The sequence below is a fragment of the Nelumbo lutea genome, chromosome 6 (genome assembly GCF_056320005.1).
Source record: "Nelumbo lutea isolate HS-2025 chromosome 6, American lotus-T2T, whole genome shotgun sequence".
Classification (NCBI taxonomy): domain Eukaryota; kingdom Viridiplantae; phylum Streptophyta; class Magnoliopsida; order Proteales; family Nelumbonaceae; genus Nelumbo; species Nelumbo lutea.
Window position 1 is genome coordinate 22,064,081 of NC_142689.1, and position 27,411 is coordinate 22,091,491.

Here is a 27,411-nt window from a genome sequence, read left to right on the forward strand (position 1 = left end):
TATTGTCCTACAACAATAGGGGGAATTATGTGGAGATGTGCTCGTGCTGCCTTGATTTGGACTCTTTGGGAAGAAAGGAATTTTAGAATTTTTCAAGAAAAGGAAAGGAGTAGTCAGGAATTGAAAGACTGTGTGTTAAATAGGGCAATACCTTGGCTGAAGACCTTGGAAATCTTTCATCAATTCTCCTTTAATGACCTTTGGAGAAATTGGTCAACAGTAGCGAGGTGTTCATCTCTAAAGGACAAATTAATTACAAGCTGGTCTCATCCATCCGAAGGCTCACTGAAGTTGAACTTTGATGGAAGTAGCATGGGTAATCTAGGATTATCCGGAATGGGGGGTGCTTTGAGAAATGAGAAGGGAGAGATTTTGTTGCTCTACTCAGGTCCCTTGGGAATTGGGGACTCCATCAAGGCAGAACTTTTAGCTGCCGTACAAGGGGTGCAATTTGCAAACCAGCTGGGGGTACAACACCTAACAATCGAGGGGGATTCCAAAGTGGTGGTGGGTTGGTTGAAAAATCCTGAAGAGGCTATGTGGCGTTACAAGAATGAAATGAAGAAATTTAGTTGGTTGACAAGGAATATGTTGGTCACTGTACAGTGGGTGGGGAGATCAGAAAATACTTTGCCAGATGTGTTAGCTAAGCAAGGGGTAAATAGGGAAGAATTGTTTTGGGCTCAGTTGCGATTCTTGCTTTTCTTTCCTAGTTTACTTATAAGATTCAAGGAGGGGCTGCAGCTCGCGCCTCTCCCTGGGATGTTGTATGAACTCACTCCAAATCTGCTTTTGAATTAATAAATTTATTATCATTCATAAAAAAAAAAGAAGGGAGGCATCAGTCTTAGTAGTGGGTAAGTTGAACAGGGTGAAGCTTCTTAAGATGGAAGTAACCTAATGACAAACAATTTTACACCACTAACTTGTGGGAAGATTCAACAATTTAAACCTAGAGGCTGAGCAAATTGAGAAATTGGGTTGTAGCTGGGTCTTGGTGTCAACCTAAAATGATGCTGCATAATTTTTGCAATAGCCTTTTCTTGTTTGTCTTCCACTCTAAGGAAGATGGTGTTCAAATCCTCCAGATTAGAAGTGTTAAGTTTTGACCTACGTGAATTGTTGGTTGAGTATTTTCATCTTGGAAGGTGGAGCTTTAATCAGGGGTATTAAGTTTCAACCTATGTGAATTGCTGGTTGAGTATTTTCAGTGCTCCCCTACACATTTAGTGCGGGTGTACTTCTGTTGAGATTGGCAAATAGCAACACTGTGGGAGGTTTTTCAGGATGGACTATAACAACATTACAACACTGATTGGAGTTTCTGTTTAATTCCATGAGGTTCTTATTTGGGGGAATTGTATTTATTCCACCCTTGAAACTTTGTATCTGGAGGTGAGTGACACAGATCTATATGCTCAAGGTTGTTCTTGAAAAGGAGGAACTCCACTTTAGATCAGCTTACTATCATACCAGGAGTCAGAATTTGGTATAAGCAATGGTATATTTATCATGAGTTTAAGTTGTAGTTGTCTGCTTTACCCGATTGTGATTCTTCAATGAGATAGGTTGGTACGATTAGCTGGTTTGATGGTAATGGTCAAGTTCCTTCCACATTGACGTGGGGGTAGAAAAGTAAGCAGATGGGCTCTTTTCTACTTGCTTACAAGTTGAAGATTCTGCTTTTAATTGATATACTCTAGCTTGCTCCCAAATCTTTCTTATTGTGTCTGCCCGCATAAAGTTTTTCCTCAAAGCTGGTTGGATGGTGGAGAGAAGCCATGACTTGATTGATCTCTTTAATCCACCAATGTTTTAAAACACGGAGGTGTGACGCAACATGTTCCACCACCTAGAGGTGTGAGGTGTAGTTCAGAACGTAAGAGGCGTAAGCTTCCTGAATCCTTAAGAGGAGGGGGATGAGGAGGAAGGGGATGGAGAAGGAAAGAGAGGTTGCAACTATGCAGTTAGAGGGGGTTGGAGAAGACGAAAGGGAGGGGGGGAAGGAGTAGGTGGTGGAAGTGTAATTGAGAGTGTAGAGGGAAAGGGAGTGTCTTGAAGCAACCGGAGAACAGGGAGAAGTTTCAGAGAATGGGAATGGATGAGAAGGATGAAGATGTTGCCAAAAATATATAAAAGAACCGGAAGATACAGAACATGGCGATTACAAGAGGAAGCTTCAGTCAAGGGGGTGGAGATGTAGATAAAAAAAATGCTAAGTTTGTTTAAAGGAGTTGGAACTGGGTGTGGAGGAGAGGGAGTGGTAATGCTGGATCAGTTGTTTGAGAGAAATGTGGTCGTAGAGCTGGAAAGGATCAATGATAATCCAAAGGAACTGTGGGGTTTGAAGGAGCCTGATGCTGTAAGTTCAACTATCAGAAAACCCTTGGAACAATCCAGGTTTCACAGGTGAAGAAATTGAAGAATGTTTGCAGGAGAAATAAAGAGATTCCTAAATAAGTTTCCAAAGAGTTTGTTCAATTATGTAGTTCGTTGTAGGTTTTTTCATGTCTTGTGTTGTTAAGGATGGGATGTTTGTTTTGGCATATGTTTACTTTGTTTCGTGATGGGTGTTTTGGTTCCTTTTTGAAGGGGGGGGGGTTGCTTTGTAGTTTGAAGTTGAAGTTTGTTTCTTTCTTCTCTCAGGAAACTGCCAGTCACCTTCCTTTGTATTCTTTTTTTCTTCTTTTAATGGAAGTTTTCTTTTATTATCAAATAAAAAGTGTTCTAATACCATGAAATCAGGTCTGAAAAGCTATAGAAAGTGAAAGGAGAGAGAGAAGAGACAAGAAGAAAGTATAGGAGAAAAAAATCTCAGTGGGTTTGGCAATGTAGAGAGATTGGGCCGAATGGGTTCTAGTATCTGTTTTATGTTTAAGTTGTATGCTATTTATTTTCTATGTTAATGGGCCTGTTAACCTCTTTTATAAGTTCTTTTAAGTTCTTGCTTAGCTGGCCGCCCACTTAGAGGCAGACTTGTAATTAACCTAGTTAATGAAGATAAATAAAAGAATTAGTGAGGGGAGGAGATTATCGAACTCCCTTCTTCTTCCTCTTCTTCTTCTCCATCTTCTTCTATTCTTCTGTATTCCTCTTTCTCTCTCATTCTTTTCTACTTTAACCAAGTTTTTTATATCAGATTTGGAGAACAGATTTACTTAGTATTAGAGCAGGTTTTCCCTTTTCTCTTTTCCCACACACCCTTCAATTAGGAGTGCGTATGGAGAGATAAGTTCCTAATAAATCAAAGGACCATTTGCCTAGTTGGTAGAGGGTTTGGAGAGTTGGAATCTGGCCGTAAATTGCCAAGAAGTGAATCTATATTTTTTTCTTCTCCAAACCCTAGCCGACTAGAGAGCTTTCAAGTTACAGGTCAAGGAGAAGATTTGGGTGTGGTGCTCATGGCTTGGGAGGTGTATTTTGATCCCCAAAAGTGTGCGGTTGAGACTTAAAGGAGGTTGGGAAGCTCTTGTAGGAGTGGCTATTCTCTTCTCTCCTCGTCGACATTCGAGTGCAATGAAACCCTAGTTTTCCAGTCTTCGGGTACTGTATTGACCTCAGGTTTATAAAGACTAAAAACTAGTTTTTGATTTTCATTTGATCAATGGATCAATCTGGAAGTGAATTGAAGCATATGCCGGTATTTGCGGTTGGTCCGGTAGATTCCCTTTTGATTGGAGTGACCACAATTAAGATAGATGGAACTGATTATCTAGCCTAGGCACAATCTATACAGATTTATGTCTGTAGTAGAGGTAAATAGAGGTGTAAAACAGCCCGTGCCACCCTCCCCTAGAATAACTTGGGGGGGTGGCCTGGCATGGCCCACTGCCCAAGCCCGTGCAGGGCCCGTGTTGTGCTATGGGCCAGGCTGGCCCGTGGGCCAAGCCTTAGGCCAGGTCGGGCCATGGATCGTGCCAAAGCTATTTATTTAAAAAAATTAAAAAAAAACTTAAAATTTTAATTTTATATGAATTTTTATGTACACAATTGCTTATATATTCAATAATTTAATAAAATAGTATAATAAAATTGAAAACAATTGTTTATTTTATTAATATATTATATACTATGCTATTATATAATTATAATTTATATAATATATAATATATTATATATATAAAAATATATAAAAATATATAAATAATATATATGGCTTGTGTAGGGCCGTGCTGGCATGTGGGCCACGGGCGGCACGGCCTTATTGGTCGTGCTTTGCCAGCTCGGCTCACGGACCTAAAACCCCAGGCCTAGCACGGCCCACACGATTGTGCCCGACTTGGCACGGCCCGCGTGTCATCGTGCTGGGCCGTGCCAGGCTTGTCCAAAGTCGAGCCAGGCCGTGCTGAGCCGTGGGCGGCATGTCCCTATTTACACCTCGAGGTAAACTAGGGTGGTGAAACCAGTAGAGATAGACCCAGCATTTGAGAAATGGATGCAGGAGAACTACACAGTTATCGAATGGTTGGTCAACTCAATGCAGCCCCATATAAGTCAACACTACCTCTAGATGTCTTCTGCCAAGGAGATTTGGGACAGTGTTACGGAAACATATTCACAAGTTGAATGTTGCTAGAGCCTTTAAGTTGAAGAGTGATGTGAACAGTCTGAGACAAGTGGAGAAAAGTGTAGCGGTTTACTACATGTTGAAGTCACTATGACAGGAAATTGATGTTATGGAGATAGTGCTGTGGGAGAGTACTAAGAATACAGAGACTTTTAGGAAACTGGTAGAACGAAACAGGGTGTTTAAGTTTCTTATAAGACTCAACCTTGAGTTCGACATTACTAGGCAAAATATTTTCGCTAAGGATGAAGTCACTCTTGCTTAGACAAATGCTATGGTAAACAGTGAAGAAAGCAGACGGTAAGTACAGTTACAGGGTCCACCTACAGAACACTTTGCACATGTTGGAATAAAGCCAAAGGGTCTGAATAAGAAGAAAGAAGTGATATGTGAATACTGCAAGAAATCAAGGCATACTAAGGACACCTGTTGGAACCTTCATCCAAATCTTCTCCTGGACAGGTTTCGAAATAACAACAATAACAACAATTTTAAGAAGAATAGTTAGACTGGAAATCCTAACAATGCTAATGTTGCCATAGTGATCGAAGGAAGGAATAGGGAAAGTGAAGAAAAATCAGCTATGGAGTAGCTGGTAGAAGTAAAGGCAGAGTTTGAAAAGTATGGGAGGATATTGAATCACTTGGAAACCACTGTCTCAACATCCAACCCTTCCGGCAACACCTCATCATCTGCATTTGCTCACTCAGGTACTCGTGCTTTTGCAAATCATGCTACTGTAGGTAATCATAAAATCCCTTGGATTATTGATTCTGGTGCATCAGACCATATGATCAATTCATCTAACCTCTTTGTTCATATAAGTTCTTCTTTGGTAGAGAGAAGATATCCCTTGTTGATGGGTCTCTTTCTCCCATCTCTAGAAAAGGGGATATCAAGGCCTCTAACACCCTTGTCTTATCCTCTGTTCTTCATGTCCCCAAGTTTATTACCAACCTTTTATCTGCTAGTAGCTTGACTAAATCCATGAACTATAGCATAACTATTTTTTCTTCCCATTGTGTTTTTCAGGACCTAAAATCTTAGAGGACGATTGGGAGTTGCAATGAGGCGAATATAATATACTTGCTAGACACACCTGATAGGAGTCTTGGACCACCTAATGGAGTAGCCTTGGAGTTTGTTTTGTCAGAGTCTATCGATAGAGTTATGTCATTTACAGTTTGGTCATATACCTTTTTCTGCTTTGAGTCATTTGTTTCCTGATTTATTTAAGGGAATGTCTTTATCGTGTCTTCATTGTGAGTCATGTGAGTTTGCAAAGCATTGTAGACAATCTTATTCAATAAGCAATAAAAGATCTATTTCACCTTTTCATATTGTGCACTCTAATGTGTGGGGGTCATATCATTTGCCTACTATGGGGGGTTACAAGTATTTTATCCTCTTTATTGATGATTATTCTCGTTATACTTGGATTTACCTCATGAAATCCTGGGATGAAGTACCAACTATCGTGAATAAGTTTCATGAACTTATTCTTACTCAGTTTAACACCTGGATCAAAATATTCCGCTTTGATAATGCTAAAGAATATTTTGAGAAGAACCCTTCATCATTCTTTGAGACCTTTAGGGTTATTCATCAGAGTTCTTGTTCCTACACTCCACAACAAAATGGAGTGCTAGAAAGGAAGAACTGCCATGTAGTTGAGGTTGTTAGATGCCTCTTGTTTGCATCACATGCTCCTATTAAATTTTGGGGTGATGTTGTTTCTTACAGCCACATATTTGATTAACTGTATGCCTTCTTGGGCTCTGGATTTCAAAACCCCATTTAGCCTTCTCTTTTCGAATGAGGATCTCTTTTCTCTTCCTCTCTGAGATTTTGTGCACCTGGTATGTATATGTTCATAATCATCAGAGACATAAATTTGAGCCTAAGGCACATAAGTGCATCTTCTTACGATATGCCTCCACACATGAGGGATATTGTTGTTTTGATCCGGTTCGTGGGCACCTGCTTTGTCTCTATGGATGTCACATGTGTTGAGTTTACTCCTTTCTTTGGTGTTTCTCCTGAGGGGAAGCATTCTGAGGAGCCATTTGCTAGTCCCCAACTATTCCTCTTCTAGTTCCTTTGGAGTCTTTTGTTGAGCCATCTTCCTCCGTTGCTTCTTCTTCCATTGGGTCTACCTCTCATACTTCTGCTCCTCCTCCTCTAGCTCATCCTTCTATTTTTCCCTCACATCCCATTATCCAAAGGTGGTACCAAAGACAAAGATTCAGGCATGGGCACGTTGTTTCCACTCCTTAAGCCCTCATTTGACCTTTTTGCTACATTCCTAGGCCTTGACCTTCCTATTGCCCTTCGTAAAGGCAAGCAGAAGCATACAACACATTGCATCTCTAAACACCTGTCCTATAGCCTTCTATTCCCTACCTATTACTCTTTTCTTGCCTCTGTTTCTACCCATGTGATTCCTAGGTTTGTACCAAAAGCCTTGTCCAAACTTAAATGGAAGGATGCTATGATGACTAAACTAGATGCTTTGTATAAGAACCATACCTGGAATATTGTGGATTTTTCTGAAGGGAATAAACCAGTGGGTTGTAAATGGGTGTTCACTATTAAGTATCACTCTGATGGCACTATTGAGAGGTTTAAGGCTAGATTGGTTACTAAAGGCTACACTCAAATGTATGGTATTGATAACCTTGAGACATTTTCTCCTGTGGCTAAGACGACTTCTGTTCGAGTTTTGTTGTCTCTGGTTGCTACTTTTGATTGGCTCCTCCACCAATTTGATGTTAAAAATTCCTTCTTGAATGGAGACCTACATGAAGAGGTCTATATGTCTTTGCTTCTAGGGGTGTATGGAAAGGAAATGCAAGGGAAGGTGTGTAAACTAAAAAATCCATTTATGGTCTCAAACAATCTCTTTGAGCCTGGTTTGAGAGATTCATAGCTGCCCTTGTCTCTTTCGGTTATACACAAACTCAATCTGACCATACTTTGTTTCTAAAAAGAAGTAACTCTTTGATGACTTTTCTGATTGTTTATGTTGGTGACATTGTGGTTATGGGTAATGACACCTAGGAAGTGATTAAGCTCAAAAGATTTCTTAACTTTAATGAATTTGAGATCAAGAATTTGGGGGATCTCAGATATTTCTTGGGAATTGAAGTTGTTAGATCTAAGGATGGTATCTTCATTTCTCAATGCAAGTATGTTCTTGACCTCCTTGCAGAGACTGGTAAACTTGGTGCTAAACCGACTTCCACCCCTATAGACTTCAATCATAAGCTCTTTGTTATAGATGGTGAACTGTTGTCTAATAGAGGTGTGTTTCAGAGACTTCTCGGGAAGTTGTTATTATCTCTGCATGACTCAGCCAGTTATTTCCTATGTAGTGTTATCAGTCAGTTTATGCTATCTTCCAGAGATACACATTTAGCAGCAGCAAAAAGAGTTTTGTGTTATTTGAAAGGCACTCCAGGGAAAGGTATTCTATTTGCCATGGAAACACGAAGCTAGAGGCATACACTGATGTTGACTGGGCTGGATGTATTGATGATAGGAGATCACCTCAGGATATTGTACTTTGGTGGCAGGGAACATTGTCTCATGGAGGAGTAAGAAACAATCTGTAGTAGCCAAATCCTCAGCTGAAGCTGAGTACAGGGCAATGGCACATGGAGTGTCAGAATTACTGTGGCTGAGATTACTTTTGGAAGAGTTGGGTATTGACTATGAAAAGCCAATGATGCTCTACTATGACAACCAGGCAGCTATCAATATTGCACGTAATCCTGTTCAACATGACAAAACTAAGCACATAGAGGTTGATAGACATTTTATACGGGAGAGAGTTGCTTCAGGGGAAGTTTGCTTGCCATTTATTTCTTTAGAAGAGCAGTTGGCTAATGCTTTGATCAAAGGTGTTCCAAAAGGGAAGCTAACACACTATATAAGCAAGCTAGGCATGATTGACATCTATGCTCAACTTGAGGGGGAGTGTAGAGAGACTGGGCCAAATTGGCCATAGTATTTGTTTTTTGTTTAAGTAGTATGCTATTTATTTTGTATGTTAATGGGCCTGTTAACTTCTTTTATAAGTTCTTGCTTAGCTGGCCGCTCACTTAAGGGCAGACTTGTAATTAACCTAGTTAAAAGAATTAGTGAGGGGGAGAGGAGATTATCGAACTCCCTTCTTCTTCCTCTTCTCCATCTTCTTCTATTCTGCTGTATTCCTCTTTCTCTCTCATTCTTTTGTACTCTAATCAAGTTCTTTATGTCAGATTTAGAGGACAAATTTACTACTATGCCCCCACTCTTATTTTTTTAGGGTGGCATAAATGCATAATAGCAGATGAAAAGACAAAACTGCCCCTTTGCTACTAATGATGCACATTGCAACAATTACTAATCCTGCTAAAACTAACTAAATGTAGAGAAACCCAAAATTAGTAAAATTAATAAATCATGATTTACTATAATTAGTAATTATGGAAATTACAATAAATAGTAAGTCCGAAGGTTACCATAAATAGTAATTTCGAAATAACAGTGAATTTATAGAAAATCTTAAAACCCTTTTCTTAAGACACTTGCAACTGGTAAATAAATCAAAAAAACTTGAAAATTCTAATATTACTCAATAACTCTAAAATTGGTGTACAAATTGAAAAACTGATTTATTTCTCCTGGATTCTTTCCTTGCTTCTTTATCTGCATTAGGTAGGGAACAGAAGAAGTTTATAAAGGAAAATGTTATATAAAATGTTATTTTAAGTGGAATGAGTAGGGTTGGAGATTTTAACAGTTGGTTTTGTGCATTTCAGTTGATATCCTCTATTCATTTCCTTTATTCTGACTGTAACCTTTGTCTTTAATAAATTTTCTTCTCGTTTTATATAAAAAAGGATTGCACTTACAAAGAAGTACATGATAAGATATGATGAAACCTTGGAGTGAGGCAGAAGGAAACTACAGATGATTGCTTGTAGGAATGATATAGGCAAAGAGATAGGAGGCAGGGGAGGAAAGAAGTGAATTGGGTTGTAGAATTGGTCTTAGTAGTAGTTGGATTTTCATATATCTTTTTGGGTAGTTGGTTCATGGTTGATGTTTATCTTGGCCACATGGTTCTTTTATTCTTTTGTTTGGCGGCTGATGTCTAGGGGGCTGAGTTGCAGGGTTGTTATTTTTTGTCATAGGCCACTTCTTTTATTTTTCTTCCCATATACTTCTATCTATACTTTTTACCTTTAATGCATTATCATTTGCCATAAAAAAATCTATTTGTTTTTTGGAGCTTTACATTTTAAATTGTACTTTATAAGAAACATGTTACTATATCTCATATACTCTGACATATTGACCATTACATACTGTATGCAATGTTTCCAATGGTTCATTGTTTGAAGTATTTCTATCCTATATTCTGAAAATGTTGCAAATTTTTAAAGAATTAAACAATCAAATTTTAGATAATTGATTAGTTGCTATTTCCACTGACACTGAAAATTTTGGCTCTGGGTTTTTGGGTAATGGGCTTGTTTCCAGATTGTTTTCCTACCATTGCCCCCTTATATTGGCCCTTAAATTACATTGTGAATGTTGGGTATTTGATTTTTCTCTTCTACTTTGTTATATTTATTTGTTTATTTATCCTTTTCTTCTAGTCATCTTGACTTGTATGCTGCAGGTTTGGCATGCAGTTGGCAGGGATAGGAGACCTCTTCGCAAACAGTACCTAGAAGCTATTTTACCTCCGTTTGTTGCCATTCTGAGGCGGTGGCGCCCACTTTTGGCGGGAATTCATGAAATTACTTCCTTAGATGGCCTAAATCCCCTCATTGTTGATGATCGTGCCTTGGCTGCAGATGCATTGCCTCTTGAGGTTATTTACCATCAAGTCTCTTATATATATGACTGTATACATTGTTTTTTATGATAATAATAATGAAATTCATTAATTGAGAAAAACAATGCTATATATCAAAAAAAGTTGAGAAAAATAATGCTACAAGAATAGGTGAAGAGGTTTCACCAAAGAAAGAAGAAATAGAAGAAGTAAATAACATTATCACCATTAATCGTCTGTACTTATGAACAAGGCCTGATTAGTGCAAATGTAGAAGAAAGAAAAGAGGGAAAAAAAGAAGAGAGAACAGTCACACAAAAGAAGAGAAGAGTGGCGGATGGAGAGAAAAATATACTCCTAATTGGCCAAACTTCTATTTACATTGATCTTTTGAAATGTTGCAATATTACATCAATAACTCCAACAACTCCAGCAAGTGGCAAAACAGAATTGCCAATGATATCCTATACCCCTTTCTATTCTCTTTCACTCAAGTAAGAAACATAAATAACAATAACTAGAAAGGAATCTATATGCCCAACAATTTACAAGGTCTAAAGTTGACCAGAAACATCTCCAGAATAAAAACAATTCAAGTCTCCAAACTGAGGATGTATAATTAGCTACTCCATCATTAATGAACAAATATTAGCAACAGTTGTTCTGCTGTTTCAATGTTTTCTCACAAAAATCATTGTCTCTCTCCCACCAAATATTCCAAACAATTGCAAATGGAACTATGCTCCAAATGTATTTTGCTTTCTTCCCAGCAGATATGGTAGGCTGAGATGAAAAAAATTCTCATGTTGACTGGGTCAGAAAAGTGGGCATCTGAACAAGTGGAAGTCTGGAAGAAGAATGGCCATATGAAGTCTGCAACCTTACAATGTGCATCACAACCTGTTCAATCCTTTTGCACATAAAGCAAAGTCTGGTTAAATGAAATCCTCTAGGTCTAGAGTTGTAGTTACCAAACAAGCACCTCCATCCTTGGTGGAATAGGGTTACTCCAAATCCCTTTGTGGAATTTGCCCACTTTGATTTCTCATATGCACCTCATAGAAAGATTTGATAGTGAATTTGCCATCAGAACTTCTCTAAGGTTCTCCTCATCAATTTCATCGCATCTTAACACATCTCTACCTACCACCCATGTTGCTAATATTGCCCATCATCGTAGCACAACTCAAATCATCTTTCTCTTTATCCTTCAGAAGCATAGGACACTTCTCCAAGTTCTCAAAAACTTTTCTAGTGTAAACCTCCTCCCCCCCCCCCCCCCCCCCCCCCCCCCCCAAAAAAAAAAATAAATAAATAAAATAAAAATAAAATAAATAAATAAAACCCAAACCCAAAATCTTGGTTATCTCCACCTCTCTCTGTTCACCATTGCTTCCAAATCAATTGAACCCCATCTCCCTGCAGAGGTTTGGCTCTATAAGTCCTTCTGTAAGCCTTTAACTTGTCAGCTCTGCCTTATTCCTCTTATCTCTACCTCCTCCCCCCTTTCTTTGTCAGCATCTCCCTCATTCTCAATAACCTCACCAGGCTCCTCGTTCTTGACAAAATCCTTCCCAACCTCTACTCTGTTTTCTGGTTCAACTGCCCCACCCTCAACCCAACTCTCCTTTTCAATCCCCTCCCCACTCTTGTCTATACTCTTCTTTTTGTCTCCAGCAGAAGTATTCTTCTCACCCCTCCCTCTTTCTTCCTTCCCACCCAAACCACCTTTGGATTTACCGTTAAGAAAATCTCTCTCTGCCAATGTCACCTCCCTTCCTTCTTCATAAATCAGATGTGTCTCTTTTCTTTTCCCCGTAGCCTTCACAACACTTCAACTACTTTGCTTCTGTTTTGAAAATCGGAAGGAAAAAGACAAACATCACTTACAACTGAAAACTCATTAGAAAGAGAAAATGCTTGCTTTGACATCAATTGGAAGTGACAAAAGTGAAAGGAATGTTTCCAACCCGAGCCTTGGAACTGCACAATCTTCATTATGTACAACTAGTGGCTGTACAATTGGGAATTACAAAATTCAGGAATTTAGACCACTATTCCTTTTGTGTTTACAAAAAGATTTTCATGATAAAAAAGAGAGCTATAGTCTGATCTGTCTATTCTTAATATAGCTTCTGATGGCAAAAACTGTTTGCCCACTATTTTTTGTCACACATCCTCAAATTAACAGTTTTTGTTTTGAAAGAGTCTTAAATTCCTTTTTTGCCATACAACCCAAAACACTGCTCTTGGAATCATTTGCCCAATTACTTTCCCTTTCTTGCTCAAGCCCTGAAGATGTCATCCTTTCAATGTCATTCTAGAGATGCTGGGCAGAAATTATCGAAAACAAACAGCATGAACACTTCCTCTCAGATGTTATAAGTGAAGCTGCAATGCAATAGCAGGTGATTCACAGATTCTTCCACCCTGTTGCAAAGGACATGTTGAATTTCTGATTCAACCTCATCAATTCTAATCATAATTCTTGTACCAAGATTAACTTTAAGACCAGAAACAAAACAATCCTGAATTGTCACATAACCACAATCTCCTATCATCATGGATTTTGCAAGACTTCACACCCTGAATATTGTGTAGAAGCTCTACCATTGATTCAATTTCCTAATCATTTAGATTTCTTCAAGAACATGGATAGAAGTTGCACACTGGGTAAAATCACTCCAGCTCTTTCAAAATTTCTCAATTACTGATATAGTAAGAGCCTGGAAAGAAGTGGCACACACAGCTGAGAAGAAGGAAAGAAAAGTGATGGAGTAGAAGCCCCCAGGTCCCAATAAGTTAAAGCTGAACTTTGATGGGAGCTCTATAGGAAACCCAGGTATGGCAGTCATTGGTGGCATAATCAGAGATTCCTCAAGCAAGGTGTTGGCTATGTACTTGGGACCCCTAGGGGAAGGGCTAAAGATTGCCAAGCAAGATGATCTTAAGAATTTGGAGATAGAAGGTGACTCAAAAACAGTGATATCTTGGACCAATTCAAGCAGTAATGTTCTGTGGTGCTACAGACATATGCTAAGGGAGATAATAAGCATAGCAAGGGAACTCAATGCCTTGTTCACATGGGTTAGGAGAACTGCAAATGGAATGGCTGATTCTTTAGATAAACAAGGAATTCAAAGGCAACAACTTTTTTGAGCTTTATTGTAAAATTTTATGTGGAGACTGATAAAAAGTAGACAGGAAGGTTAGCTAATGTAGACCTACTTAGAGTGATTCGCCCTCCAAGAGACATAATTTTTCTTCCAAGTGGCAAGCTTCTTTTCAAACCTCTCCACAACTGGGATCCAGAGCTCTCCTTTTTGAGGAGTGTCTCCCAATGGCAAACCAAGGTAGTTTAAGGGCCAATTAGACACTGTGCACTCCAAAATGTCTACACATTCAGATATCTCCCCCTCCCTCAACTTAACTCCAACTATACAACTTTTCTCAAAATTCACTTTAAGGTTTGACATTTGCTCAAAGAGTTGTATAGTGAGCTTTAGATTCCTTTTCCTATTTGAGATCCCCTCCTTCACAAAAAAAGTATTGTGTCATCTGCAAACTGCAAATGTGTGAGTGGTATGTTTTCCTTTCCAACTCTCCACCCCCTTATTAGTTCCCTAGATTCTGCTATGGAAATTAGTGTTCCCAACACTTCTACAACCAAAGTAAATAAAAAAGGAGAGAGGGGATCTCCTTGTCTAATCCCTCTCAGAGCTTGAAAGAAATCCACCACTGCCCCATTCACCAAGATGGAGTAGTGGCAAGTCCTAATGCAGCCCATCACACACTTGCACTAATTGTCTCTGTTAGAATTCGGGTCTGCCTTAGAGTTCTGCCTGTCTGAGATCAGTTATGTAGAAGAAGAAAGGTGAAAGAGAGAGAGAAAGAGAGAGAATTCTGGATCGAACATAAAGAGTCAACTTGACTTCTCCCAGTCGGCTAGGAAGTATTTATATTATTAAAACATAACTGAAGAGACCTATGTGCCCTTACTTAAGTTAAGAGCACTTGTTCCAACACAACATTACAGATCAGCAATATTAATCTAGGTATAAAGACAGAAATACCCCTATGCTAACAGTCTCCAAACCCAAAATTGATCATCACCTCTAGCAGGAAAGACCAATCAACCAAGTCATAAGCCTTTTCCAAATCCAATTTGCATACCACCCCTTTTTTCTTGGATCTCTTGAAATCCTCCTAACTCTCATTTGGTACAAGTATTTGATCTGTTATATGCCTCCCCTTCACAAAAGCTCCTTGTATTTGCTATAATTGTTGGGAGTACCTTCCTAATCCTAATGGACAACACCTTAGTGACAATCTTATAAAGGCTATTGACTAGGCTGATCGGCCTGTAGTCTCTCGGATGGTTTACATCTCTTTTCTTAGGCACCAATGCAATGGGTGTGGAATTCAGCCTAGGGTTAATCACTCCTCTATTATGGAATTCATCATATACCAGCATTAGGTCCTCTTTTAGTATTTCCCAACAATCCTAATAAAAAGCCATCGTGAATCCATCTGGGCCTGGTGCCTTTGACCTATCCATAGAGAACACCGCCTCCTTTATCTCTTCCAAGTCAAATTTCCTTTCCAGCCACTCCCTATCCTCTAATTTCAAAGTTGGCCACTCCAACCCCTCAAGCCACACCCTATTATTTAGAGGTCTTCTAAATATATACCTAAAGTGATCCACAAAGGCCCTTACAATCTCTCTTTGATTGGAAACTGTTACCTCTTCAATCTCTAGACTTGAGATAAAATTCCTTCTTCCATTTGCGATTGCATGAAAAAACTTGGCATTTCTATCCCCCCTCTTTCAGCCACTTGCATTTTGATTTTTGCCTCCAACTTATTTCCTCCTTAAGCAGAAAATCCTTTAATTGTTTGCACAATTTCCATCTTTGTTCCATATTTTCTTTTGTAAGGCATCCCCTCCCTTCTTTGATATCCAGGACTTGAATTTGTGCAGTTACAGATTGCTTCTTTTCCTCCAGTCTCCCAAACTCTAAGAGATTCCATTCCTTGATTCTATCTTTTAGATATTGGAGCTTCTTGTGAAACCTCATTTCACTCCATTCCATTGTTGGATTACTCTCTAACCACCACTCTTTAACTTTCTGAATGAATCTCGGGTGTCCTAACCACATGTTTTCAAATTTGAATGGAACGGGCCCTGCACTTCCAAACTCCTTACAAATTACAATAGGCCAGTGGTTGGAAGTTACTCTTGGAAGTGCTCTAGAGGTCAAGTTCCCCCAATGTTCTTCCCAGTCATTTGAAAATAAGAATCTACCAGCTTGGAACAAATAGGACTCACTTGGAGATTGAACCAAGTAAAGCCGCTATATAACAATGGGAATTCTTTAAGCTCAAAAGCATCCACAAATTGATTAAATTTCCTCATGCTCATAGTTGACCTCTGCCTAGGACTGTTTGTTTCTTCCAAAAATCTGATTACATTGAAATCACCTCATAAACACCATGGACCTTCCCACAATCTCCTTATACCAGACAGTTCTTCCCATAACTTCCTCCTCTCTCTATAGTCATTTGGTCCATAAACATTGGTTAACACCCATTCAAATCCATCCTCCACTTGCCTAAACTTCAAAGAGACTGAAGTTTTGCTGATTAAAAAAATATCATTTAGATTTCTTCAAGAACATGGATTCCATACAGCTTCTTCAATTTGTATGTCATAGCAGTCTGCCACAGTTGCATCCCTGTTTTGGAGCACCATAAACAAGGATGGGGAAAATTTTTATGTGATGGCAGCCATCAGACCATGTGTCCCTCACTCCCTCCAAAATCTTACCCATGTGCTATCGCCAAATTTCCAGTTGATTCTTTTTATGAATTGCTGGTAGGATTTCTCTTTTCCCCTCTACACTGCATAACCATGTGTGTATTTGATTCTTTTTACAGTAAAAATAAAATCTTCTTTAAAAGAAAAAGAGAATGCAACCAGCTTGATGATGAGATTTCACCAAAGCAAATAGTAACAACAAAAAATATATAGCGTTTGAATACTTTTCATCCCAACTCAAAGTCCAAACCCAAGGACAGACATCTATTCTTTGAATCTTCTCTTCTCAGATCTTTAATTTTTTGATGTACAAGAGCCCAATGTGAGATATGTGAGCTATGTGACACAAGAAAAAAAAAAACCCAGCAAATGTACAAATAGACAACAGCTCCGATACCCCATATTTCAATACAGAGAGGGCCTAATTTCCCATTAATGCAAATGCTGCATGTTAATATTCATTAGACCATTTATTTAACTAATTTGTGCCCATAAAAATATTGTACATTGTGGGTAAATTATATAAATGTTTATTATAGAAATAACAAACCCTTTAAGCACTTTATTGCTGATGTAATTTTGAATATGCTGCATAAGTTTTCTTTTTTAACTGGAATCTATTACTATCCTGTTCTGTCCCTTTCTCTTCTGTATCTGTAGGTTACTGGTAGTTTTATGGACATGTGTTAAATCCATGCTTGTTTTTTATTCAGTTCATTCTGCTTCTTAATTTCTTTCCTTTCTCTTTACTGCATTGTTTGAAATCTTCAATTTAAATTTGTTTTAGGCTGCTCTTTCTATGATATCACCTGGCTGGGCTTCTGCTTTTGCATCTCCTCCTGCTGCAATGGCATTGGCAATGATTGCTGCAGGTGCTGGTGGTGGTGAAACTGTAACACCAATAACTACAAAGCTTAGAAGTGACTCATCATTGCTAGAGCGGAAGATGAGACTTCACTCCTTCTCAAGCTTTCAAAAGCCTCTCGAGACAAGTAACAACTCCCCAGCTGTCCCTAAGGACAAAGCTGCTGCCAAGGCTGCTGCCTTGGCAGCTGCACGTGATCTTGAGCGGAATGCAAAGATTGGTTCTGGAAGAGGTCTCAGTGCTGTAGCTATGGCCACATCTGCTCAGCGCAGGAGCTCAAGTGATATAGAACGAGTGAGAAGATGGAATGTATCTGAAGCCATGGGAATAGCCTGGATGGAATGCCTGCAATCAGTTGATACAAAATCAGTCTCGGGAAAAGATTTCAATGCTCTATCTTATAAATATGTTGCAGCCCTTGTTACAAGTTTTGCTCTAGCAAGAAACATTCAACGGTCAGAGGTATGATTAAAGTAATGCTTCTTTGTCCTGGAGATGTATTTCATCACTGATATGGCAAATGGGAATTTTACCCCTTTTGGCAGATTGACAGGCGCACCCAGGTTGATGTTCTAGATCAGCAACGATTGTCATCTGGAACTCATGCTTGGCGCAAACTAATCCACTGTTTGATTGAGATAAATGGTCTTTTTGGACCATTGGGAGAACATCTATCTAATCCTAAACATGTATGTTGTTGGATAATTTATTATGTAATGCTATTTCCTGGACAACATTCTGCATTATGTTGCATTTGGTATTTTTATCTTTTAACAGGTGAACTCTGTTGTATATTCTTATCTTAGATTTATGTGTCAAATTTTCTGTCAAAATCATGATTATGCAGGTATTCTGGAAGTTAGACAGTACGGAAAGTTCTTCTAGGATGAGAAGATGTCTTAGAAGGAACTACAAGGGGTCTGATCATTTGGGTGCAGCTGCTAATTATGAAGATAATCAGCAAATTCGAGAAAATCAGGAAAATGCAATATGCCCTTCTACAACCATTGTGCTAGCAGAAGCCATTTCAATGGAGGAAGTAAATGAAGATGATGAAAAAATGGACACTTATAACTTGGAGGGTAGAACTTATCACATGGATCAGAGTGGGGATAATCAACTAAGGCTGTCCACAGCATCTGATCAATCTGTGCAGGCAAGACTGGACTCTAGTGATGCTCAAGTTGCTAATAACCAAGATTTAGTTCAAAATCAATCTGCAGTTGCACCTGGGTATGTTCCTAGTGAACTTGATGAAAGAATTATTATTGAACTCCCAACATCGATGGTCCAGCCATTGAAGGTTATCCGAGGAACCTTTCAAGTAAGTTTGCTGTACTGTTTAAACTGAGAAAATAGTTTCTATGCATGAGTCTACCTAGTTTGGAGTTGGATAATGTTAGGATGGTACCAGACATAGCTAAGAAGTGTCAAAGTTAACTAGCATGACATTCCTACTTCTGAAATAAAGTTTAGTTCTTGGAAATAATGCATAGAAAACAATCTAGTTCTATATACTGATGTACACTAATTACACAAAAATGTAGTAGATCAATCAGATGATGTAAATAAGGCTATTACCCCATATTAGTCCCGGCTATCTGTGGTATTGGGAAGGGTGGACTGGATATGGACCCTATCTTTCCACTGGTGGCCACTATCAAACTTAACCCACATTCTCACTCTTTCAACCTTAGATTTTACCATTGCACCAAGCAATCACCCCTAATCAGAAGACATAAATGGTCTACTTAAAACAGTAAAAACAGGTTATTGATAAAAAAAATGAAAAGGTGGCTTTTCACCAACTCAGAGAGTAGATAGGGGCAAAGGAGGTGTATCCCAGTTTAGTGGGCGGAGGTATTGAAGAAGAAGATGGTAGTAAAAGTGTGGTGGATGAGAGGATTCTGAAAAAGAGAGAAGAGAATCATGAGGAGGATTCGTAGGGTCATAAAGGAAAAAATGCAGTTCCAAATGATGGAATAGGAAATATTGGAGGATCAGAGGTGCAGAATGGTAGGGGTAATGAGAGTGAAAAAAAATGCAAAAGAAAAAAAAAGAAGGGTCAGTCACAGGCTTACAGCATCAATCATATTTTGTGGAAGGTGATGGAGAAGGATGTGGATTTTGTGATAGAAACTGAAAATGAAGTCAAATCTAATCAGGCTTTACAAACTAAAAATATTTTAAATGCAAACTGCTTGATGATGACCATGGAGAATTGAGAAGAGACAAAACACTAATCAGGCTTTACAACCAAGGTTTTCTTTTTGTGTGTGGTCTTTATGTGGTAGGCTCATGTAACAAATTTTAGAGGGCTTATAAGAGGAAGGGTGAGAAGGACAACTCCTGACAGCACAAGTCAGAAGAAAAGGCTTGACACCTCATCATCCACAAATATCTTTGGATGGTGTGGTGTTGGGATAAATTTCAAAAGATATTTTTAGGCCATCCATGAAGATAGGACAACTCCTGACAGCACAAGTCAGAAGAAAAGGCTTGACACCTCATCATCCACAAATATCTTTGGATGGTGTGGTGTTGGGATAAATTTCAAAAGATATTTTTAGGCCATCCATGAAGATAAATATTGAAGATCAAAGGAAAGGTTTGGAAGATACCAAAGAATCCCCTGAGATGCATTTGAAAGATGTTGAGATGAAACGTGACCAAGACAAGCAAGGGGAAAAGAAATTTGAGCATGAAGTTCATTTCTTGTTACCTCCCCCAACTATGTGGGGCCAGTGCCATATGCCCATATCCATCGCTAAGTTATTGGTGCTTAAATAATTTCTTATTACTTCCTCCAAAGTCCTTGTTGTTCTGCCCTTAGCTCTTCTAGCCCCTTCAACTTCCTTTTCCTAAAAGGAAATTCAAGTTAGTAAAAATGTAGGGCCTTTTCTTCTTGGGGGATGAGGAATTCACTAGAAAAGCTTTCATGGAGTTGGAGAAAAGAGATCGAGAGAGCATCTGATGAATCTTCATCAGAGTCTGATGAAGTGGGGGAAGAAAAGTAATAAATAACTTTATTAGAGGTGTTGATGTGGAATCTTTAGTACTCATTGGAGGTCAAGGAGGTTTGGCTAGTGTTGGTAATTAGTTGTAGGGGTGAGCAAATGGGTAAGTTCCACACGGAACTCAATGGAACTGACCTCGAACCAACACTATCCAATGGTAACTGGGTAGGTTCTGGTTCCAAATTCTTGCATCCGACCCCTGCCCAGGCTGGTTCCATGATCTAGGGGTTTATCCCACCCGAACCAGCGAGAGAATCAGCCTTGATTGGCCTTGGTGGAATCGGCATTGGTTGGTCTTCTGGAACCAGCATTGGAACTGAACTTGCCTTAAAATAAATCTCAAAATACTTTGAAGATGTGAACCCAAGTATGGTTACAAGGACCATCACTTGAGCCTTGAACCACTTAAGTGAATTGATAAATTTCTTCAATTTAATATTTGAATTTGTATAATAGGTAATGTAAAACGTAATATTTATAAAATTTAAATCATAACGATAAGTTTTGAACTATATGTTATCATTATTGAAAATCAAGTTTAAACATTTTAGGTTTGTGATATTATTATTATTTTTATAAAGAGCAGGTTCCATGGCTAGAACCAGCCTTGAAACCACCAACACCCGAACTTCCCTTGGAAACGATCTTGACAGGAGGTTCCAGGTTCTGCCTTGGAACTGAACCAAGCCAACCCATGTTCACCCCTAATTAGCCGGGAAAAATGGCATGGATTTCAAAAAATGTTTCTTGCTGCATTCTTATATTCTTCTTCATTGTTCATTTCATTTTATCTTTTCTAGAAAGAGTAACACAAGAGTGACTTAATACTCCTTAGTGACCATATCATCTTTACGGGGTAAGAATAGATGAAAGACAAGGGAACCAATAAAAAATTTAATTTCAATGATATGGTTTCCAATTGTACTATGTGCTAATTTTTCAACTGTGAATTAATAGTAATTTTTTAAAAGTATTATCGATAAGTTCTTGAGAAGGTTTTTATACAAGATAATGCCTTCTAAGTGTCCTCATTTTTCCAAATGTTATTTATGGGTTAATCCCTCTTTCAGATAACCACAAAGAGAATCAATTTCGTAGTTGATGATCACATTGACAAAAATGCTGCGGAGAGTGATTCAGGTTCCAGTTTCGAAAATAGGTATCGAGTAAAGAATAGAAGCTGGTTGATGTCTTCTATTCATCAAATGTTTAGCAGAAGGTGAGATGGTAGTGGAATTCTTTTAGCCTACACATTATTTTTATTTCCTTTATTTATGTTTTGCTTTATTGATAATATTTGAACTTGTATTTACTTTGGGTTTGTAGAAATGTGAGCTTCTCAGCTTCCATCAACTGATAGTTGCAAACTTTTGACGGAATCTGTTTTGGTGTAGCATTATTTCAAATTTCAGGAGAAAGAAAACGCTGTAATGGTAGTATGTTACTGCATATGTTTTATGTTAAAGCCCATGTTCCCAAGTTCCTGAGGCACACATAGAGTATGGTGCATCTTATCATTCAATCAAAATAAAAAAAAAAAGAGGAAAATAGTGTCTCTTTCTATTGTTAATTCCTTATTTATCCCAGTCTCTTTCTGAGTAGTAGTTGTGATCGCCCTGGAGTGTGGAATTTTCTGGAGCATTTCTATGGAAGTGGACAACAATTATATTAGTTATCAAGGGGAATTCAAGTAGTGTTGCCAACCTAGTAGAGCAAGAATTATAGAGCCTATCCTACTTATTCAAAGAAATTTGAACTTCTGTTCATCCATTGCAAACAGATTCATGGTAGGTGATTTTCTCTCCTTTTCCTTAAATCAGTCGATGAAACAGTAGATTTTTTTTTCCTTAAATCAGCCAATGGCTGCTTGATCGCAGGCGCCAAACAGATTCAACTTAGTTATGGATTGGAGAATTGGGAGAAAAGAAACCTTGGTGATTCATCATCTTTTGGAGAGCCAACAGATTCATCACTAATTTACAACTATTAATTAAATATCTTGGAGGCATTTTTCAATCTAAAAGTGAACCTTGGGAAGAGTTGCATTATGGGTATTAATCTTGAGGGTGAAGTAGTGGAAAGATATGCTGAGACTTTAAGGCCTAGGAGTAACCTTGATTTTATCACTACGAAGCATTCTATAGCTATGGTAGGATTTGCTTTTTGGAAAACCATAAATATGTCCTGTGAGCCTCTTGGCATCAGCTTTTCTTTTTTTTTTTTTTTTGAAGAGAACTGAGGATTTCTGTTGTTTCAAATAGGTTGAGAAAACAACTTGTTCTTGGACTGGTTTTGAGATTTGGAAAACTGATCTTAAAGACACATGACTCCTCAGTTTTATATTTTTTTCTGCTTCTTTCTTCTTTAGTTTGAGCATTTTAGCCACATCTTTGGGTCCTAATATCCAGCCTGTGTTAAGTTCAAAGTTTTGTGCTTCTCTATTTTGTGTTTCTATGAAATCTCAAAATTTCTATAGCTTCCTCTCTACAACCAACAATTTTATGCTATTAATCTGAGCCTCTGTCCATGCTACATCAATCTTTTAGTGTCAAACTCCGATGTGCATATCCATGCAATGCTGATTTATTTGTTTGTTTGTTCTTTCATGATTTAATATTTACCTTTTCCTTGTGTGAACCTGTCTTGTTGTTTCTGATATCATTTTTGATGTGGCAGTCTGTTGTTTAACATACTGTCATTGACTCTGTTTATACATCAAAATTTCTTCGTTCTCTTATTATTTCCACTTTTTGCTTTACAGATATCTTTTACGGAGAAGCGCACTAGAATTATTTATGGTTGACCGGTCAAACTTCTTCTTTGACTTCGGGGTATAATATGTAGTAGTAATGTGAATTTTGCATCTTCTTTTCATTGTAGCTTAACAAAAGACTGTTAATAGCATCTGTCCTTTATAAGATCACTTCTAAAACAAACCTTTTTATTTGCATTGCTCCAGAATATTGAAGGACGGAAGAATGCTTATCGAGCTATTGTTCAAGCAAGGCCTCCTCATTTGAACAACATCTATCTGGCCACACAGGTCTCTAACTTTTGACGCTTTAAGTCTGTATGTTTTGGATCTTGGCCATTCTACTCTTACAGACCAGTTTCTATGCTATTATTTATTTACTTATTTTTGTCATAGAGACCTGAACAACTTCTTAAGAGAACTCAGCTTATGGAGCGGTGGGCCAGATGGGAGGTAAAAAAATTGATGGTTGACCAGATACTTTGTACTTACATGCATAACTTACAATTCCGGCAATTTCATTTTATTATTACCTACTAAGAGAATGACCTATTTGCAGATTAGCAATTTTGAATATCTGATGCAGCTGAATACCCTTGCTGGTTGTGGTTATAATGACATCACACAGGTCAACTTTCTAGAGAGTTGCATCTATCCATACTCTCAATTAGGGAGATCTTTTACTTTTTATTACTGAGAACCCCTTCTCCTGTTAACAGTATCCTGTTTTCCCATGGATTCTTGCTGATTACACTTCAAAGAATTTGGATCTCGCTGATCCATCTTGCTACCGAGATCTTTCCAAGGTTGCACAAGAAATCCATTCTTCTCTCCTTAATTACTTCAAACTTTCACTTTTATCAATATGCTTATGTAGGCATTTCATGCTTTTTGCAGCCTGTTGGTGCTTTAAATGCTGATCGGCTAAAAAAGTTCCAAGAGAGATACTCTAGTTTTGATGATCCAATCATCCCAAAGTTCCACTATGGTTCACATTACTCAAGTGCTGGGACAGTAAGTTGCTAATTAACATGGAGATTCTTTTATTTATTTTGCAATATAGTAGTTCTAAGAGCAGTATTTTAAAATCCAACCTGGAGGTTGAATAGATTTTCCCTCTAGATGATGGTTCAATTTCTGGGTTGAACAATTTGGCCTATAATAGTTTTACAAATATTAGGGTTCTTTTAAAATTGACAGTTACTATTTTTAGTCTGTAGAGAACACTGATGTGGGCCCCACAGCTACGGTCCCACTGTGTTCGTAGGGTAGAAGATGTTCTAGTCTGCCTAGGGTTAGCTATTGGTCATTTAGTTGTTTCAGTTGTTATTTATTTCAGTCTTTGTTTTACTCTATTTGTTATGTAAAGACTAAAGGCAGATCTGTCCTTTCCATGTAATGAGCATAACCTATAAATATTAATTAAAGTGGCGGCGGCAGAACATTATGCTTCTGCTCCTCCTTTCAACCCTTGTGTTCTACTGCTACTCCTCCCTCTTTCTCTTCTCTCCTCTTTCTTTCTTCTTATCTTCGATCCTGAGATTCATTAGGGTTCAAGACTGATAACAGTCCTGAACTTCTAGTTGGTATCAGAGCTAAGTTCTCTCATGTGAGTCTAGTCCAGCCGACCACACGAGAACCATCTAAGGCTGGAAGCTGAGAAAGCAGAGTTCGTTGACTGGTTCTTGGAGATCTCCAGAGGATTAGCAACTGTTTGAAGAAGTGTCACAGTTGTAGCAAGTTGGTGATTAGGAAGAATCAGAGAAGGCTAGGGTTCGGGTAACTTTGGTAGGCAACGAACTGCATTCTACTGTAAGTTTTTACTTTCTGAGAGAAGTAACATCAGAAAAGATAGGTTGGACCTATCCAGTAAGGGTGGCTGAACTACTCTAGGGTTTTATCTCTCTATTCTCTAGGGTTTCTCTAGGGTTTTGTCTTATCCCTATGGCAAACCCTAGTATTAGGCCGAAACTTGTGATCTTATTCCTGCAGCATACCCTATAATTCTCCTCAACATTGATCAGTTTTAGGGTTTCATAATAACCCTAATACAAACCTTATCCGTACGGCTCTTAGGACTGATTAAAACCTCGAATTGGCTTCAGCATATCAGATTGCTCTTCAAACTGTGTTTCAGTCTTCTTTTGGGGTTTCAAACACTTTTGAAGGGGTGAAAACAGTTCGGACTGTTGCTGTTGTGTGTGGTTATTGATTTCAGATCAGTCTTATATATATTTCATGCACATCTATCGTGAGTACAAATTGGTTCTCTACTTCTGGTTCTTGACTGAAATGGACTTCAAGAATCAGGCAGAAGGCAGTTTTGGGAACAACAGTTATGGTGGTGGTTCTGAGACAAGTTTTCAGATTACAACCGTTAAGTTTGATGGATCAAACTACTTGGAATGGGCCCAATCAGCCATGATGGCTATTGGGGGAAGGGGCAAAGTAGGGTATCTCTTGGGAGATGTAGCAGAACCTTCCAAGGGAGACCCTATGTATACCAAGTGGGTCCAAGAAAACTACTTGGTTATGACATGGCTCTGTAATTCAATGCAGCCCCATATAAGCCGAAATTACGTATGGGCAAAGACAGCCAAGGAGATATGGAATGTGATGAAAGAGACTTACTCCCAACCCTTAATGTTGCCAGAGCATATGAGTTGAAATGTGAGGTGAATGTCCTTAAACAAGGAGAGAAATCGGTGTCGGTCTATTTCTCTAACTTGCAGTCCTGTGGCATGAGATTGATCACTTAGAGACTCTTGAGTGGGAGAGTCCCAAAGATGCTCAGATACATAGAAAGCACATTGAGACAAACAGAGTGTTTGAGTTTCTAGCAGGACTGAATTCAGAATATGATATTGTGAGGCAACAGATCTTGACCAGAGATAGTGTGACCCTCTCTCAGGCATACTCCTTAGTGTACAGTGAAGAGACCAGGAGAAAAGTCATTATGCAACCTCAGCCGCTTACACCTGCCTTGGTAGCTGTCAAACCCAAAACAGAGGGTGATTCAGAGAGGGACATAAAGAAGGAAGATAAAAGGAATGTGGTGTGTGAGCATTGCAAGAAACCTAAACACACAAAAGAAACATGTTGGAAGTTGCATCCACATTTGGTCCCGGCAAAGTTGAGAAATAAAAGGAGTAATGCTCATGTGGCTATGACTACTGATTCAACATCCTCATCTAGCACGAGAGGCACACCATTAGAGACCTTAGCTGCAGTTCGGGCAGCTCTAATACAATTGGAGAAGGAAGTTGGCAGTTCAGCTTAGTTACCGCAATCATCATCAGCTCCGGCTACATCGGCCTTTGCACACTCAGGTACTTGAGCTTTAGCCTACCATGCCTCTGCTCCAGGTACTACTGAACCGTGTTGAGTAATAGATTCAGGTGCATCTGACCATATGACCAGCTTGCCCTCTTTGTTTACTACTTATCACTTATCTTCTGGTAGGGATAAAGTATCTATAGCTGATGGCTCTCTTGTCCCTATTTCTGGCAAGGGTGACATCAAATTGTCAAATACTATATCCTTGTCCTCTGTCTTGCATGTTCCTAAACTGGATACTAACCGCCTTTCCGTCAGTAGCATTACCAAACATTTGAACTGCTCAGTAACTTTCTTTCCTGACCGATGTGTTTTTCAGGACATGGAGACGAAGAAGGTGATTGGGACTGACTGTGAGACGAATGGGATCTATTTGCTCGGGGAGAGTTCTCGTCGGGAAGAGTCAGTGGATAAGAAGTTACTTGTTTCTCAAGTTGTGAGTTCGGTTATGTTGTGGCATAACCGATTGGGTCATTTATCTTTTTGGTCCTTGAAGAGTCTGTTTCCTACTTTGTTTGAGTCTGTTGAGTCATCTCAGTTGAAGTGTGAAAGTTGTGAGTTGGCTAAACATTGTAGAAACTCTTATTCATTGAGTAATAAAAGGAGTAATAGTTCTTTTGATATTGTGCATACTGATGTTTGGGGGCCATATCACATTCCTTCTATGGGGAGGTACAGGTATTTTTTGCTATTTGTTGATGACCACACCCGTTTTTCATGGGTTTATCTTATGCGATCACGAGATGAGGTGCCTGTCCCGACCCAAAACTTCCACCAAATGATCCTAACACAATTTGATGACAGGATAAAAGTGCTTAGATCTGATAATGCAAAGGAATACTTTGCTAAGCCATTGGCATCGTACCTCCTTAATCATGGGGTTATCCACCAGAGCACGTGTCCTAATACACCTCAGCAGAATGGGGTTGCAGAGAGGAAGAATAGGCACATCTTGGAGGTGGCTAGAAGTATTATGTTTGCCTCCAACGTCCCTATTCGCTTCTGGGGTGATGCTATCCTTACGGCGGTATATCTTATTAATCGGATTCCTTCTCGGGTTCTTGATATGAAACATCCTTTTTCCCTTCTATACCCAATGAGGAGTTGTTCACTATTCCCCTCAAGACATTTGGTTGTACCTGTTTTGTTCAGCTTCTTGGTCCCAATCACTCCAAGTTTCAACCCAAGGCCTCCAAATGCATCTTTCTTGGTTATGCACAAACTCA

General features: G+C 38.8%; 1 protein-coding gene across 3 annotated transcripts in view; it reads left to right on the forward strand.

Moving 5' to 3' along the window:
• Nucleotides 1–27,411, forward strand: part of LOC148847886 (BEACH domain-containing protein C2-like) — a 117,878-nt gene that overhangs the window by 65,622 nt on the left and 24,845 nt on the right. For all 3 annotated transcript variants that reach the window (XM_088949672.1, XM_088949671.1, XM_088949673.1), the window contains exons 14-24: nucleotides 10,239–10,433; nucleotides 17,003–17,542; nucleotides 17,626–17,769; nucleotides 17,928–18,404; nucleotides 21,168–21,316; nucleotides 22,859–22,928; nucleotides 23,057–23,140; nucleotides 23,246–23,302; nucleotides 23,409–23,477; nucleotides 23,569–23,655; nucleotides 23,747–23,863. In XM_088949672.1, coding sequence (XP_088805798.1) covers nucleotides 10,239–10,433; nucleotides 17,003–17,542; nucleotides 17,626–17,769; nucleotides 17,928–18,404; nucleotides 21,168–21,316; nucleotides 22,859–22,928; nucleotides 23,057–23,140; nucleotides 23,246–23,302; nucleotides 23,409–23,477; nucleotides 23,569–23,655; nucleotides 23,747–23,863 — 1,989 coding nt within the window. The remainder of the gene's footprint in view (nucleotides 1–10,238; nucleotides 10,434–17,002; nucleotides 17,543–17,625; nucleotides 17,770–17,927; nucleotides 18,405–21,167; nucleotides 21,317–22,858; nucleotides 22,929–23,056; nucleotides 23,141–23,245; nucleotides 23,303–23,408; nucleotides 23,478–23,568; nucleotides 23,656–23,746; nucleotides 23,864–27,411) is intronic.